This window comes from Pelmatolapia mariae, linkage group LG16_19, assembly GCF_036321145.2.
Source record: "Pelmatolapia mariae isolate MD_Pm_ZW linkage group LG16_19, Pm_UMD_F_2, whole genome shotgun sequence".
In the NCBI taxonomy this organism is placed as follows: domain Eukaryota; kingdom Metazoa; phylum Chordata; class Actinopteri; order Cichliformes; family Cichlidae; genus Pelmatolapia; species Pelmatolapia mariae.
In genome coordinates this window covers 69932257-69950375 of record NC_086241.1, presented here as the reverse complement: position 1 = coordinate 69950375, position 18119 = coordinate 69932257, and the positions used below count along the sequence as shown (strand labels likewise).

The 18119-nt window shown below is 43.4% G+C and overlaps 1 protein-coding gene across 1 annotated transcript in view; it reads left to right on the top strand.

The window, feature by feature from the left end:
* The window catches only part of mipol1 (mirror-image polydactyly 1), an 82214-nt gene extending 64396 nt beyond the window's left edge, over positions 1 to 17818 (top strand). The window contains exons 14-15 of the mRNA XM_063497798.1: positions 15029 to 15202; positions 17491 to 17818. Of these exons, the coding sequence (XP_063353868.1) occupies positions 15029 to 15202; positions 17491 to 17557 (241 nt within the window). The 3' untranslated portion in view covers positions 17558 to 17818. The remainder of the gene's footprint in view (positions 1 to 15028; positions 15203 to 17490) is intronic.
* The last annotated feature ends 301 nt before the right edge of the window (positions 17819 to 18119 follow it).

Here is an 18119-nt window from a genome sequence, read left to right as displayed (position 1 = left end):
TAATTTACATGTTGAAAGGGAGTGGGAAGAAGTAAACACTTATTTAATCCCACCCCGTTGCCATAAATTATCAGTTAATATTTAGTCAGCTTCCTTACTGATATAATTTGTAATAGAAATAGTGAACAGATTTCTGATATACTTTATACTATAATATTACATCATGAATTTTTTTTAATAGAGACATTCACTTAATTTCAATATTTTCCATTTCTTTATAGTTCGAGAAGATCATATTTTTATAACTCTTTTTGAACAGTTTTATGTTTGGACGTTGCTTTAATTCCATATTCAGACTGTTCCATAGTTTCACCCCATGAACAGAAACACAAAAGCTTTTTCTTGTAGTATGTACCTTCCCTGTTTTGAAGTAAATTATAATTTCCTTCTTTCAAAGAAAACATACTCAGAATATTTCCTGGCAGTTCTTTATTTTTTGCTTTGAATAGAATTTGTGCTGTTTGGAATTTCACTAGATCATCCATTTTCAATATTTCAGACTGCAAAAATAGTGAGTTTGTATGTTCCCTATAACCTGCATTGTGGATGATTCGAATTGCTTTTTTTTGAAGAGTAAAAAGTGAATGTAATGTGGTTTTATAGTTGTTGCCCCAGACCTCTGCACAATAGCTTAAGTATGGTGAAACCAGTGAACAGTAGAGAATATGAAGTGATGTTCTGTCGAATACCTGTTTTGCCTTGTTTAGTGTTGCAATGCTTCGTGATACTTTGGAATGAATATATCTTACGTGAGCTCTCCAGTTAAGTTTTTCATCTATTATCACCCCCAGAAATTTATTTTCACTTACTCTTTCAATATCAACACCATTTATTTGAATCTTTGCATTTGTATTTAAACTACTATTTCCAAATAACATAAGTTTAGATTTATTCAAATTTAATGATAATTTGTTTTTATCAAGCCAGAACTTCACTTTACTTATTTCATTAGTCATATCCTCCAATAAATTCTGCAGATCATCACCAGAGCAAAAAATGTTTGTATCGTCAGCAAAGAGAACCATTTTTAATACTTTGGACACTTTACAGATGTCGTTAATGTACAAGTTGAAGAATTTTGGACCCAAAACTGACCCTTGGGGTACACCACAAGCAATGTCCATACAAAAGGAGCAACCACCATTTAATTTCACAAACTGCTTCCTGTCACCTAAATAACTCCGGGCCCAATCTAAAGCTGCCCCTCTGACACCATAACGTTCCAGTTTTCTTATTAATATATCATAAGATAAGATAAGATAACCTTTATTAGTCCCACACGTGGGAAATTTGTTTTGTCACAGCAGGAAGTGGACAGTGCAAAAGTTATGAAGGACAATTAGAATAAAATAAAATAAGAATAAATACAGTACACAACTGTACAGAATAGAATAAAAATAGAATACTATATACAGTAGAATAAAATAGAATAAAATATACAATAGGATAAAAATAGAATACAAATGCTATATACAACAGAGTGAAAAATACAACGGTGCCAGAAAGATTATTGCACATTAGTGTTATTGCACATGTGTGGATGTGTGTGTATGATCAGTTAAAGTCTTTGTTGTGGAGTCTGACAGCAGTGGGGAGGAAAGACCTGCGAAATCTCTCCGTCCCACACCGTGGGTGCCGCACTGAAGGAGCTGCTCAGTGCTGTCACAGTCTCATGCATGGGGTGGGAGATGTTGTCCAGCAGGGATGACAGCTTAGCCACCATTCTCCTGTCACTCACAACCTCCACTGGGTCCAGAGGGCATCCTAGAACAGAGCTGGCCCTTCGGATCAGCCTGTTCAGTCTCTTCCTGTCCCCAGTAGAGATGCTGCCGCCCCAGCAGACCACACCATAAAAGATGGCTGAGGCCACCACAGAGTCATAGAACGTCTTCAGGAGTGGGCCCTCCACTCCAAACGACCTGAGTCTCCGCAGCAGGTACAGCCTGCTCTGCCCTTTCCTGTAGAGGGCGTCTGAGTTATGAGTCCAGTCCAGTTTGTTGTTCAGATGAACACCAAGGTACCTGTAGCTGTCCACAGTCTCAATGTCCATACCTTGGATGTTCAGTGGTTGCAGTGGAGGATGTTTGTGCCTGCGGAAGTCTACCACCAGCTCCTTGGTTTTACTGGCATTGATCTGGAGGTAGTTCAGCTGGCACCAGTCCACAAAGTCCTGAGTCAGTCCTCTGTACTCCTTGTCGTCCCCATCAGTGATGAGGCCGACTATAGCAGAGTCATCAGAGAACTTCTGCAGGAAGCACTGGGTGGAGTTGTGGGAGAAGTCTGCAGTGTAGATGGTGAAGAGGAACGGAGCCAGAACCGTTCCCTGTGGGGCCCCCGTACTGCAGACGACCCTGTCCGACACACAGCCCTGAGTCCTCACATACTGTGGTCGGTCGGTGAGGTAGTCCAGAATCCAGGTAGTGAGGTGACGGTCCACTCCAGAGTTCTCCAGCTTGTCCTTCAGAACCGAGGGAATCTCGGTTCTGATCTATAGTGTCAAATGCCTTTGTCAAGTCTATGAATAACCCAGCCTCATATTGCTTTTTGTCTATGGAATTTGTGATGTATTCTATTGAATCTAATAGTGCCAATGATGTTGATCTGCTTGATCTGAATCCGTACTGACTCTCGGTGAGTAGTTTATGTTTATCTATAAATTTTTCCAGTCGGTTTTTAAACAGTTTTTCAAGAATTTTTGAGAATTGAGGTAGTAAAGAGACAGGCCTGTAGTTTGTGAAATAGTGTTTGTTGCCAGATTTGTATAGATTTGAGGTATAACTTTTGCTATTTTCATTCTGTCTGGAAATCGACCAGTTTGAAATGATAAATTCCAGATGTATGTAAATGGTTTTATAATAGCCTCAATGACTCTTTTAACCACTATCATATCAATATCATTACAATCCAAAGATTTCTGATTTTTACATTTTTTGACAATTTCAAAAACTTCATTTTCATCAACGGCTGTGAGAAACATAGAATATGGATCTCTGTCTATCAGTGTATCCGGTTTGTCCTGTGCTGTCCCAGGATCAGTGATTGTTCTTGCTAAATTTGGTCCAGCACTTACAAAGAATTCATTGAGACTATTTGCCACAACATCCATATTGTATTCTTCCTGGCCATTACAAATGAAATACTTGGGATAGTTCTTTTGTCCAGTCCCACGCTTTATAACACTATTCAGTATTTCCCATAATCTCTTATTATTTATATCTAATTGTTTCATATAGTATTCCTTTTTACTAAATCTAAGTATATTAGTTAACCTATTTTTATATCTTTTGTATCTGATTTCAGCATCTTTAGTTCTCGTTCTTAAGAACTCTCTGTATAGAGCATTTTTCTTTATACATGCATTTTGCAGACCTTTTGTTATCCATGGACAGTCCATATATTTATGTTTCCTACTATATTGCTTTATTGGACAGTTGGTATTGTACAGTAATGTAAATATTCTAAGGAATTCATTATACGCACTATTAACGTCCTGTTCCTGATATACTGTGGGCTCAAGGCTGGAGCTGAACAACAACACCCTGATAACGACTGTGTTGAGACTGTTCTTCCCATTCTATGCAAGGCCACCTGGGTTGGCTGGAAGACTGTTTACTTAGCCTGGCAGGGCGAAGGACACTGTCTCAGCTGAACTCTGGACACATACACACACACACACACACAGACATATACACATGCAGATGTACACTCATCCCCCCTCCCCCTCCAAACGCCTTCGACGCTTATTCCCTTCCGATGCTGACGGTGGATCATGGAGACCAGCGCATAGGCTGCAGGCCCGGATGTACTGTCTACATTGGCTGTCTCTCACCCTTTACCCACCCCTGTTGCTTGTCATGTGTTTCTTTGGTGTATTAAGAGGTTTTTTTTTTCATGTGCTATGTGCAGAGGTGTTCATGTTGTGCTTTTCCATGTTATACCCCTCTGACCTGTCTTCCCCATGTGATGTTTGTGTAATGTATGTATGGTCGGATGGGTAAGACGGCGCTGGCACGGCTGGCAGCCTTAACCCAATTTCCCTCGGGATGAATAAAGTATAATCAATCAATCAATCAATATACTTCACCCCAGTTCTCTTTCAGTAAATCTTTTTTAAATGCATTCATTCTTTCTTCTGTTCTTACTCGTCTGTACTCTTTTTTACTGTCCATTTTATTGATCTTCTATCATAGATTGTAAAAATTGGAAGATGGACACTTATGTCGTTAATCAGGAGTCCACTTACAGTCTTATTTTCAATGTCATTTGTAAAAATGTTGTCTATGAGAGTTGCACAATGTGATGTGATCCTGGTAGGTCTAGTAATTTTAGGGAATAGGTTCATACGGTACATTGTGTTTATAAATTCCTCAGTGGTTATATGTTTATTTGGGTTCAGCAAATCTATATTGAAGTCTCCACAAATGAAAACTTTTTTGTGAGCTATTTCAATAAATGTTTCTTCTATCCAGTCTTTAAATGTCTCAATACTACTACCTGGAGCTCTGTATATACAGCTAATGATTACATTTTTACTTATTTCTTTACAAATTTCAACTGTAATACATTCTAGTACATTATCAATCACCATCGTCATCTTTTCCACCACATTAAATTTCAAGGATTTGTCCACATACAAGGCCACTCCTCCTCCTCCTTTGTTTCGCCTAGTTATAAATGTGAATTCATAACCCTCCAGTTCAAAGTCTGTTCCTTTTTCCATATTGATCCAAGTTTCTGATAAGGCAATGACACTAAATGGATGTGAAAACTGGTTAAGATATTCTTTGATATGATTACAATTAGCATAGAGACTTCTACAGTTAAAGTGGATAATTGATAATTACAGTCTGGAGTATTGTTCCAGGTCAGCGACCTTACTTTCCAGGTATGCAATCTTTTTATCTTTTTTGGCGTTTTGGATGCGAAGGAGCTTTACCTCTTCCACAATTTCAATGATATTTTTCAGCTGCAACCTGATAGTGGAAATTTCCTCCATTATGAAGTCAAGAGACTTTTTAATGTCCTCGACTTCCTCAGCTGTCGGTGTCCTCTTCGGCCCCATTTTCTCTGGTTACCCTGGTAGCAGGTTCAGTCAGCTGATTCCTTAGTCAGCTGTTAGCCTGGTAACGTGTTGGCTAGCCTGCAATTACCTCGTTAACTCCGTTAGTCCAGTCCAATATCCTGTATCAAAGTCTTAATCCAAACAGGGTTTTACCAAAGTTCCAACAATTTGAGTCTTTGCTCCAGAAATTGATGGCCAAATTTCAAAAATCCACAGGACACGATCAAAACACAACTTTCAAACAAATGGCAAAACAGAAGTGACAAATGGCAAAACTACACACCAACTACACACCAACTACACTCTAACTACACTCCAACTACACACCAACTACACTCCAACTACACACTAACTACACTCCAACTACACACCAACTACACTCCAACTACACTCCAACTACACACTAACTACACTCCAACTACACACTAACTACACTCCAACTACACTCCAACTACACTCCAACTACACTCCAACTACACACTAACTACACTCCAACTACACACTAACTACACTCCAACTACACACTAGCTACACTCTAACCACACACCATGACTCTGGTTTTATGTGGCTTATCAACATAATCTAAAAACTGGTCTGTAATTTTAAATACACACTTTCAACACAAGATGAAACGGAGGGTGGCTGCATCTCGTTACTATGTCGTCTAAAACTGGTCATGTGATTTGGACATGTTGGCGCGTCCGTCGACCCCAGAGGGTTAAAGTTGGAGTAAACTTTATCCAGTAGGCTAACCCTTTTTGGATTTTGGAGAACGCTACTTTTAAGTCCACATGATTAAATGGCCTCACTATTATGTTCTGCTGGGTGCTAATGGCACTAAGGGCTGAGTTAGCTTTAGCATCCAGAGCTATATACACTGATCACAACAGCTGGAATTTAATTTGTGTACAGGCTGTGATCATGTGACCTGTACTTCTGTGCTGATGTTCACGGCTCTTTGTGGAGACTTACACGATAAAAGCACATGCTACATGATCTGTCATGGCTGCTTTACCTATGGATTGATACTCAAGAGCATCCTTAGCTTACATTCAGAGTGTGCTCTGCCCTAACATTGACCCTGATTGCTTAATGTGGAGGTTAAGCAATCAGCAGAGAGATATTTGTGACACAAGTTAAACAGTAGTTGTGTAACTCTTTTGTGTAACTGACCACTAAAAGCTCTTTAACAATCTTGTGGACTTAAAAGTAGCGTTCTCCAAAATCCAAAAAGGGTTAGCCTACTGGATAAAGTTTACTGCCAACATGTCCAAATCACATGACCAGTTTTAGACGACATAGGAACGAGATGCATCCACCCTCCGTTTCAACTTGTGTTGAAAGTGTAGATTTCAAACTATGTAACTTTATTTAGCTCACACTTAAGCTAACATGCAGAGTCCACACAGAAAGGGCCTGTGAGGGTTTGAAGCCTCCCTGCTGTGAGCTGACTGCACAAATCAGAGAGAAGACCTGACACCAGTAATCCTGCACCACCCTGACACCCAAAGCTGAGGTTGGAGGACTAGTTAGACTGATTGTTACGAGGATGGGAATTTGACACTTTGAAGTCAAAATAAACTCAAACATATATTTGTAACATTTATGTTGGGTCTATTTCCACTTAAACATGTTCTGAAAAGGAGGAGATTCCCACAAAGGAATATTTTGTGTTTTGTCCCTAACTGGCTGAGTGTAGTGGGAGTCCGACTGTGACTCTGTCTGTCTACTATGTCAAAACATTCGCAGGTTAAAGAAACCCTGCTCTTCAGGTTTTGACCAGAATTATCAGATATGATGGGACTCTGAGGTTGTTTATGTGAAAACCACAAGATTTGTTGCAGTGAGGACAAAAATGTCCCCATTTTGATATATAACGTGTCCATGTTGAGGAGCAAATGTGGCTCTGAAATCACATTTTTCAGGTTAATTTGTGGATCTGTGTTTACGTTATGTGTTATCATTGCAATGTAACATGAAGATCATTCGTAAATCCAAACTGTGAAAAATATCAAAGCACAACTTCAGACCTATAAAGTGCAAAGCCTCACGACTGGTTCAGACTTTAAACGATGGCTCTGAGCTGTTTCTCTGTGCTTGCCTCATTGACATTGTTATGAGATTTTTGTCTAATTTTTATACTCTCATTTAAATGATCACCAAATCAGTTGTCAGACATGTTCCTGCCTTTGACTTGTACTTTTCTTTTGTTAAAAAAGGACACACAGTCTGTGCTTTGATAAATGTGAGGACCATATAAAAGCACATCAACATACATGGAGATCTTCACATGTATGAAAGCACAGATGGTGTGTTTCCTCAGTTTGGTCTAGGGCCGGGTATCCTCACTGATTTCTATAACCGACTGGATTCAGCTTGGACTCTGATCATTTATCAGTACTGACGCTGTGAGACTTGATCAGAGGTGTGAGCATCACAGCAGAGGCCTTTGTGTGAAAGTCACTGAGAATAAAAACATGAAGCAGATGTTCCTGGCCTGGCTTTTTATAGCAGAGAACCTTAAAATAAAACCATGAATCAACATGTGAACACGACCTGATGCTGCTGAAGTGAAGCAGAGTTACAGAGGTTTGATTACAGACACAGCTGAGCAATCATTTGTAAAAGTTTAGATGTCAGAGGCCGACAGCACTGAGCACAACAGCAGACTGGTGCGTGATAAGAAAAACAGAGATTTGATGGAAAACTGGTCTGTGAGTACAGAGAGAGAGAGAGAGCTGTGCAGGAAGTAACCTGCAAAGTCAGAGGGAATTCATGACGATGTTTCTCAAACCTGAAGCGTAGTTTGATCTTCTTTTGCTGCTGGTTCACTCAGTTTTGGTCAGAGAGACGAAACCTGCAGCTTCAGAATCTGTGAGCTGTCCAGCCCGACGGCGTGTCCGTGTCCGTGCCGTCAGGTGAACGATCCACGCTCTGTGTTTACGTCTTTGTGCAGAATCTGTTTACCTGCTCTCATTTACTGTTTCAGCTGTTTGCTGGTTGTTCAAATAGTTTTTTGAGCTCTAAGCTGAGACTCTGCCGTTTCTGATAAAATGCATTTATATTTAAAAATTGATTCAGGAGTTAATGAATCGATGTCACTTTATTCAAACTAAAATAGATTTTTAAACCCACCTCCAGTTTGAGCCATCAGCGAAGAAACCAGGTACACAAACACAGGCCTGACCTTTGACCTGCTGAGATCTGTTTTATCTAACCCGGTCTGCACTGCTGAGGTTGGCGGCGTCTGATCAGGAGTAAGAGACTTGAAGCATAAATAACTATGTTTCAGTCTGAGGAAATCAGAAGGAATCACAGTCTGGATATTTTAAATCCGTCCTCACGCTGGGACGCATTTCCTGTGATCTGACAGGATTGCTAACAACCAACAGGCAACACAACATGAAAGAAACCCAACAGAAAGCATGAGAGAGGTCAGAGGGCGCGGTTTCAGGCCCGGCCCTGAGGAGGAACGCTCGGGCTGAGGCGCCGCTCGGCGGTCACAGCGAAGCGCCGCAGTAGCCTGAGTCAGAATAAAGATGAGCAGTGAGGCGTCCACGCTGGCCAAACTGTGAGTCTCCATAAATCATCAGGATTGACGCTGGACGCCTGCTGAGATGTCGGGGGGGGGGGATCAGGATTTTTGTTTGATTTCAGTTTTTTTGGAGGAAATAAAAACTAATTTCCTGTGATTTTACTTCATTAAACCCTGTGTGTGTGTGTCTGTGTGTGTGTGTGTGTCTGTGTGTGTGTGTGGCTGTCTGTCTGTCTGTGTGTCTCTGTGGGGTCCCGGGTATTACAGCCTCAAAGTGGGGACGTTTTGTTTCTCTCATGGGCTCGGAGCTGGTCTCAGTACTGGTCCTGAGCAGTCTGAAGGCTCACAGCTGGATTTCTGAGCCCGGCAGGCTGACAGATGTGTGTCAGATGGTTTTTCATCAGTTTGTCGGTTAACGGGATTAGCAGGACGTCAGAAGAAGATTGACCTTTGACCTGTTTGTCACATTCTGTGTTTGTTGTGTTACAGTTTCTTTTTATTCTCTATTGTTGGTGGTTTTTCTCAGGGTCTCCGTGCTGATTTGATGCCCTCACAGGAGAGGTGATTGTTCAGTTTGCAGCCAATCAAAAAGCTGCACTTCAACCTCTGAACCAGGCATGTTCAGTCTGACGTATTAGTACCTCTGCGGAGGTGCTATAGTGTCAGAGAAGTAAAAAAAGCAGCTGGGTTTCTTTCATGTTGTGTCGCCTGTTGGTTGTTAGCAATCCTGTCAGATCACAGGAAATGCGTCCCAGCGTGAGGACGGATTTAAAATATCCAGACTGTGATTCCTTCTGATTTCCTCAGACTGAAACATAGTTATTTATGCTTCAAGTCTCTTACTCCTGATCAGACGCCGCCAACCTCAGCAGTGCAGACCGGGTTAGATAAAACAGATCTCAGCAGGTCAAAGGTCAGGCCTGTGTTTGTGTACCTGGTTTCTTCGCTGATGGCCCAAACTGGAGGTGGGTTTAAAAATCTATTTTAGTTTGAATAAAGTGACATCGATTCATTAACTCCTGAATCAATTTTTAAATATAAATGCATTTTATCAGAAACGGCAGAGTCTCAGCTTAGAGCTCAAAAAACTATTTGAACAACCAGCAAACAGCTGAAACAGTAAATGAGAGCAGGTAAACAGATTCTGCACAAAGACGTAAACACAGAGCGTGGATCGTTCACCTGACGGCACGGACACGGACACGCCGTCGGGCTGGACAGCTCACAGATTCTGAAGCTGCAGGTTTCGTCTCTCTGACCAAAACTGAGTGAACCAGCAGCAAAAGAAGATCAAACTACGCTTCAGGTTTGAGAAACATCGTCATGAATTCCCTCTGACTTTGCAGGTTACTTCCTGCACAGCTCTCTCTCTCTCTCTGTACTCACAGACCAGTTTTCCATCAAATCTCTGTTTTTCTTATCACGCACCAGTCTGCTGTTGTGCTCAGTGCTGTCGGCCTCTGACATCTAAACTTTTACAAATGATTGCTCAGCTGTGTCTGTAATCAAACCTCTGTAACTCTGCTTCACTTCAGCAGCATCAGGTCGTGTTCACATGTTGATTCATGGTTTTATTTTAAGGTTCTCTGCTATAAAAAGCCAGGCCAGGAAAATCTGCTTCATGTTTTTATTCTCAGTGACTTTCACACAAAGGCCTCTGCTGTGATGCTCACACCTCTGATCAAGTCTCACAGTGTCAGTACTGATAAATGATCAGAGTCCAAGCTGAATCCAGTCGGTTATAGAAATCAGTGAGGATACCCAGTAATAAGTGATATGTTGCGTGTGTGAGGTTGTACTGACTTATTTTTAAAACCTGCTGAGAATCAAATTATTTTTTTATGTGTATAAAAAATTGAGACGGGGTGCGCTTTCTTCTTTTCCCGTTGGACGTGTTTTTGTCCTGTGCGGCACGAAAATGTCCAATCGTGTTCGTGCCGTTTGTGTTTGTGCCTTCGATGTGATATTGTGTGACGTCGTGTGTCTGCTTTGTCACCATGAAGTTTGAGCGATGTCTCTCACTGGTGTCGGCGTGTCAACGTCTGAGATTCAGGAATGGTTTCTGCAGACTCTCGGACAGGTGCAGCAGCGTCTGTGACCGCTCGTCAGCGGTTGACTTTGTGTGTTTACTCGTGGGACTTTAAATGTTTCAAACGGTGCTTATCACTAAGATATTCTCAGATATTAAAACTGTATGTATGTATTGTATTCCTGTTTTCCTTTCATTCAGTTTTATGGATTTATATGAGCTGTGCTGAACCATAAATTGACGTTTTAGGACGTCCAACACGGAAAACAAAAGTTTCAGCAGAATTGAAGCGGTCGAGTGTGATGAAGTCAGAAAATGTCAGACGCGGCACGAGGATCAGAAAACTGCTGAAAGTCACTGAAGGTCCTGATGATGATGCTGTTGGTTCCTCTCTTTACGTCTGTTTTTAAAGTGTCCTGTTTCTAATTTGGTATGAACTTTGACCTCTGACCAGTGATGGGAATAACGGCGTTACAAGTAACGGCGTTACTTTTTTCAGTAACGAGTAATCCAATTACCATTTCTATCGTTACAACGCCGTTACCGTTACTAACAAGGAAACGCGGTCCGTTACTATTTTTCACCAAACAGACGGTTGAAGCTGTGTTCAGCTTACCGCAGCTTATATCAGCTGCAGGAAGTAGCTGTAAGTAATCTGGACGCTACAGCTTTAAGCAGCTGCGCGCTCCCGCGGACGGTAATCACGATCACTGTCTAGCACAACACCTGGAGCTCAGGAGGCAAAACAATGGCATGAGTGCTGCTGTTTGACTGAGGATAAAATAAAGTAGTCGTGATAAGCCAATCACATGACCACTTAAAGACAAAGCAACAAGGTGATATATACCAGTTTATAATTGTGCTGATAGGCCAGTAAAACCAGAGTCATGATAAACAATATATACGCGTGTTTTTCCTCAATAGTTTCGTCACGTTTACTGTCTAAGGACAGCGCAGCGAGCACTCTCTGCTTATGAGCAAACAAACAAAACAAAAATCAGCCCGTTGGTGTTGGTGGAAAAATGCACCATGTCGACCAATCAAAAAATGATATGGCAACGTGACGTTTGGTTGTTTAGGAGGAGGGGGAAGATTTAGGGGAGAGAGAGAGAGAGAGCAGAAAAAGAGAGAGAGCGAGTTTTGAGAGATTTGTGACGTTTAGCGTGTTTGGAGTGTGTAGTTCATGTGTTGTCTTGTGTAGTTAGTGTGTAGTGTTGTGGATAGTTTTGTGTTGTGTGTCAGAACAATGAGGCGACTGCTGTCTCCAGGTAGAAACAGGAGTGATACACCTGCTGCTGTCAGACCTGCAGGTATCAGGCTGTGATGTTCTCCTTTATAGTGGACAGAAATTATTTGTGTGGCATCTTATTGAAGAACAGCTGATTGTTCTGTAAATAGTTTGAAATGGTTATAAAAAAAAGGGTAAAATGTAAATGGCTGCAAATAACTTTGTTGTTTGCAAAACTTGTGCATAGGATTTTAAAACTGACGATTTATATTTGCTTTTAAAGTTATGAAATATGATTCAATAAACATGTTTGTGGTTGTTACAGTAACAATATAACTTTTTCTACTCAGATTTTATGTTTTTTGTCTGATTTTAGATCAGTTGTGTTAATACAGTCAAAATGAAAACATGACTGTAAATTCAGACATGTGAGGTTGTGCTGATGATAAAACAAACAAGGCAAATAAACAGTTTTAAAGGTGAAATGTGGAGGAAACATCAAAGTGGTTAAAATGGCCAATTATACCCTGGACCCCAGAGGGTTCAACATTTATTTTAAGTAACGCAATAAATCAAATCAAATCAAATCACTTTTATTGTCACGTCACATGTGCAGGTACACTGGTACAGTACATGAGAGTGAAATTCTTGTGTGCGAGCTTCACAAGCAACAGAGTTGTGCAAAAATACAATAACGTAAAAAAAGCAAAATATAAGAATGGCTAAATCTGAAAGTAATAAATATATGTACAATATATAAGAGTATATGCATTACTGGATGTGTATACTAAATATGTTTCTCTACGTGTGTGTGTGTGTGTATGTGTGTGTGTGTGTGTGTATGTGAGTGTGTATATACATTTTTTACAAATGAAATAGAGTAAACAATAAAATAAGATATATAAAATATACAGAGGTCGGTAGTTGACATGTGCAAAACAGTGGCATTAATGTACAGTATGGAGTGCATAATGTTGAAGTTCCAGTAGTGAGGGTGAGGTGTCTATGAAGTGTTCAGCAGTCTGATGGCCTGATGGAAAAAGCTGTCTCTCAGTCTGCTGGTACGGGACCGGATGCTGCAGAACCTCCTTCCTGATGGAAGTAGTCTGAACAGTTTATGGCTGGGGTGACTGGAGTCCTTGATGATCCTCCCCGCTTTCCTCAGGCACCGCTTCCTGTAGATGTCTTGGAGGGAGGGAAGCTCACCTCCAATTATCCGTTCAGCACACCGCACTACTCTCTGGAGAGCTTTGCGGTTGTGAGCGGTGCTGTTGCCGTACCAGGTGGTGATGCATCCAGTGAGGATGCTCTCAATGGCACAGCGATAGAAGGTCCTGAGGATGCGGGGGCTCATGCCGAATCTTTTCAGTCTCCTGAGAAAGAAGAGGCGCTGCTGCGCCTTCTTCACTGTTTTGTTTATGTGTACTGACCACGTAAGATCCTCAGCCAGATGTACACCAAGGAAGCGGAAGCTGCTCACTCTCTCCACAGCGGCGCCGTTGATGGTGATGGGGGTGTGTACTCCTCTGCACCTCCGGAAGTCCACTATCAACTCCTTTGTCTTTGCGACGTTGAGGGTGAGATGGTTGTCTTGACACCAGTGGGTCAGGGCGCTGACCTCCTCCCTGTAGGCCATCTCATCACCGTTGGTAATAAGACCCACCACTGTAGTGTCGTCCGCAAACTTCACAATGATGTTGGAGTTTCTAGTGGCCGTGCAGTCGTAGGTGTAGAGTGAGTACAGGAGAGGGCTCAGTACACACCCCTGTGGAGCACCAGTGTTCAGTGTGATGGGGGATGAGGTGGTGCTGCCCAGTCTGACCACTTGGCGTCTGTCAGACAGGAAGTTAAGGATCCAGCTGCCGAGGGAGCTGCTCAGTCCTAGATCCTGCAGTTTCCTGTCCAGCTTCGAGGGAACGATGGTGTTGAATGCTGAGCTGTAATCTACAAACAGCATTCTCACATACGTGTCTCTCTTCTCCAGGTGTGACAGGGCAGCATGGAGTGTCAGGGCTATGGCATCATCAGTGGACCTGTTGTGGCGGTATGCGAACTGTAGAGGGTCCAGTGAGTCGGGTAGTGCAGAGCAGATGAAGTCCCTGACCAGCTTCTCGAAGCATTTGCTCACGATGGGGGTCAGGGCTACGGGTCGCCAGTCGTTCAATGAGGAGATGGTGGAGGATTTGGGTACAGGGACGATGGTGGCCATTTTGAAGCAGGCTGGGACTACAGACAGAGAGAGGGAAAGGTTGAAGATGTGTGTAAACACTCCAGCCAGCTGAGCCGCGCATGACTTGAGGACGCGGCCGGGAATCCCGTCCGGACCAGTAGCTTTGCGTGCGTTCACCCTCCTGAAGCACTTCCGCACATCCTCCTCAGACACAGTGTGCGCACTGACGTCATCCGCGGTGCGCACACTGTCCGGTCTCGTGGTGTTCGCTGTGTCGAATCTAGCGTAGAATACGTTTAGATCCTCACACAGAGAGGCCGTGGTCTGCGGTGTGCTGGTTTTCCCTCTAAAGTCTGTGATCGTGTTTAGTCCCTGCCACATACTCCGAGGGTTGTCAAGTAGTCAAATAGTTACTTTTCAAGTAATTAATTACTTTTAGAATCTTGTAACTCAGTTACTTTTTTGAAGAAGAACCTAGTAACTATAATTAATTACTTTTTCAAAGTAACTTGGCCAACAGTGCCTCTGACCTGTCTGTCTGTTTACCTTTAATTAACCTAACCCCACTCAGCACCTATCGATATCCCACCGATCGATTATTTATCAGCTGCTTTGCGCTGACGATCACAGCAGGTTTAAAGTTTCAGCCGTCTGAGGATCAATAATCAATAATAATCAATAATACCTGTTGATGTGCTGCAGCTCACGTCACACCGCCGCCTTTGAATCATTTTTATTTAAGTACTTTTTAAATAAACTGCTGGTTGGCGTCTGTTTCCCTCAGTGTTTACAGTTGGATGTGTGAACGTGAGGAAGCTCACTGGTTCTTCATCACCTTTTTACCTGTTAGCCAATTTGTTTTATTTATTTATTATAAAAAATCGTTTTCATATTTTTAAGTTTCTGAAAATATAAAATAAATATATAATAAACCCATTTTTTCCCAGCATGCACTCTGACTGCTCAGTCAGTTTAACAGGAACGTCCTCCTCTTCCCCTCTCAGATCTCAGGACTTAGCCCCGCCCTCCCAGCCCTCGTTGCGAGCTGATAGCGTCTCTCCTGAGGCCCCACCCCTGATGGATAAGCTGCAGCAGCTGATGAAGGAGAAGCAGAGCGTGGAGGCGGAGCTTCAGCGCTGCCAGGAGGCAGAGCGAGAGGCCACCGAGCAAGTGCGCAGGTCAGAGCCTTCACTTCCTGTTTGTTGCGTTCTCTGTTCTGATTGGCTGCTGCTGCTGAAGACATGTATAATATCTTTGTATGTTCTGCTGCAATCGCCATGACAACAGAAACACTCTCTGATGTCACGCTAAGTCATCAATCAGCTCAGAGTCTACAGGAGAACAGAAAACAGCCGTGACCGGCTGCGTGTGTGACATGCCACCACGTTGGGGGGGCACAATATTAGGTACGTGGTCCTAATGTTGTGGTTGACTGCTGTTTCGGTTCTGCTCATAAAGCTGCCGACGTGCCGCACACGCAGCGGCGTCGTTGTGTCTGTATCAGAGTAAATCTGACAGTTCTTCAAATTAATCAAATCTGATTTTTTAAGGTTTGGGAGACGTGAAAATCAGTTTTAGCCGTTTGTTGCATAACAGTAGCTGTAACGTTAGAGCACTCCTCCTCTTCATCGCACAGTAATAAATCACACGCTGCTGCTCAGAAGAAGAACAAAAACAGAGGAATGAAACTGAGAGAATCTGCAGCATAGCTTCAGCCCAGTTTCAGGTCCAGAGGGCCGATTTTACTGCAGACCGAACCGAGAACAGCAGCTTTAAAGACCTGCAACGGCCGAGAGTCTCTGCAGACTGTGGGAGAGGAACCAAACTTGGACCTCTGCGGTTCGGCCCGGCAAGCCTGAAGAAGCTTTTCTGCGTGCAGATGTCCCTCGGCTCTGACGACGGCGAGGTCTTCTCCTCGAGCGTTCAGAGCCGTGCCTGGCTCATTTCTAATGATTTTAGAAACCGTGTCTCTAAAATCATTAGAAGTGACGGGTGGAGACACGGTGGTGGCGTTTCATGGTGAGCTGACGGTGTCAGTCACATTTCACGCAGAGGTAAAGTTTACCTAAAGAACGTTTTGTTTGATGTCATCACAGAGAACTGTGCGGACAGCCTGCCAGCGGTGCACACGGAGCTCTGAAACATCACTTTATGTATTATTAATAATGATGACAGTAACGCCTCGCAGCTGTCAGGAAACATCAGGCGAGCTGCTGTTTGTGGCCCACAGGTGTGACGGGCAGGTGCTGAACCCTCAGAGCTCGCTGGGACAGGTCGGCAAGAATGATGAATTTCATCAGAGCCGCTCGGACGCTTTCAGGCTCCCGGCGAGTCTCCTTGTTTACATCAGACCGTCGCAGCTCCACAAATAAAAGTTCTTAGGACCCTGAAACCCGCTGAGGTTTAAATTAGCAGCAACATCTGAGTGGCTGTTCTTCAGTCTGAGGAGATTTTATCTCTGCGCTGCTCTTCATCAACAGCAGGAGCACGTGACTCTGAACCGAGAGCCTGAAACAGGCTGACGATCCGAGCCAATCGATCGGGAAATAACTGTGCCTGAGGGTCAGAGGTCAGGGGAGGAGACGAGGTCCTAACTCAGCCGTGTGACTCCTAGAGAGAGCCAGATGTTTGATTTCACCTGTTCATTGGCTCACTGATCTCCTGTGCAGGTGATCGATAAGCTGGTTCTCTGGACATCTGGAGTCCGGCGAGAGCACGGTGACCGATCGGTGAAGTTGCCTCGGAAACCGTCTCACAGACTCCGGGAGGCGTTCAAAGACCGGTTAAGCGCGTGGGACTAAGGAGATTTGGTGTGATCATTCATATTCAGCAGACGAGGGTGTGCGAGTGTCTGAGGCGAGCCGATGAGGAGAATTAATCCGTCAGATTCCTGCTCCTGCAGGATGGCGCTCCGACGCCGGATAACGTGACTTCTTCTTCTGCTCCGGCGCGGCGGCTCATCAGTTGAAGATGAAGGGATGAGATTCATGATGAAAACAGCTTAAGTCGTCCGTCTGCGTCCCGCACTGTCCTCCTGGGCTCAAACCCGTGGCTTTCCGCTCTAATTTGGCTGCCAGCGGGGGGGCGCACGGCGCTGAAGAGCCTCCCAAGTTTCTGAACAGCGGAGAGGAATATTTGCTCTGGGTGGGGGTGGGGGGTATTACAGAGGGAAGTTTAATTTGATTTAGAGAGAGTGAGAGAGAGCGAGCATCGCTGACTGTTGGAAAGTCATTCAGGTCGACCGCCCCCCCCCCCACACACACACACACACACACACACATTTCATCTTCCTCTCACTTTCCTCATTATTTCCTCCTGTTAGTCAGATAACTCCAAACCAGGTCACAGCATCAGAGCAGCGGCCACAGACAGAGGATCACCGCCATCATCATCATCGAGCTCTTACAAAACCTCGTCGGAGAACATCAGAGTTCAGCGTCACTAACCGGGAAATCTTTCTCCTCAGGTTGGAGCGTCTGGTCGAGGTGCTGAGGAAGAAAGTCGGAACAGGAAGTGTCCGCGCTGTCATCTGAGCGGCCTGATGTCCTGATCAGTGAAGACAGCAGCAGCTCAGTGACAATGACGATGATGATGATGATTTTCCTTCTCGTCTTCTTAGCTTCGGCTCTAAAACCCAAAAAAGCTTCAAACTTTCTGGAATCATGAATTAAATTTTTCTCTCAATCAAACGTTTTTGTTGTTCTGACATTTTAAAATCAATCAAATGTTTTTTGTTGTTTAATAAAACAGTGATGGCGTGATTTCTGTTTCCTGACGGTTTATTGGTCGATTGGTTGATTGTGGAGTTTCGGAGAGACCCACCCCTCCCCCCCCCGGGTCTTTAATTGGAGATCAGTGTCTTTTAGTTCTTGTGTTGATTTAAGGTTCTTCTTAAATTCGCCTGTTTTAAACTGAATCTCTGCTCGCTTTCATTTCTGAGGATCACCGTGACAACCGCGATGAAGCCGCTCTGACTTCGTGTTCCCAAAACTTCTAATTAAAATTTAACTTTGACAAGTTTCCCGGCTCGGTCACACGGCGCCCTGAGCACGCTCTCCTTCTTCTTCTGTCACTCCATCAAGGTTCAAGGTTCTT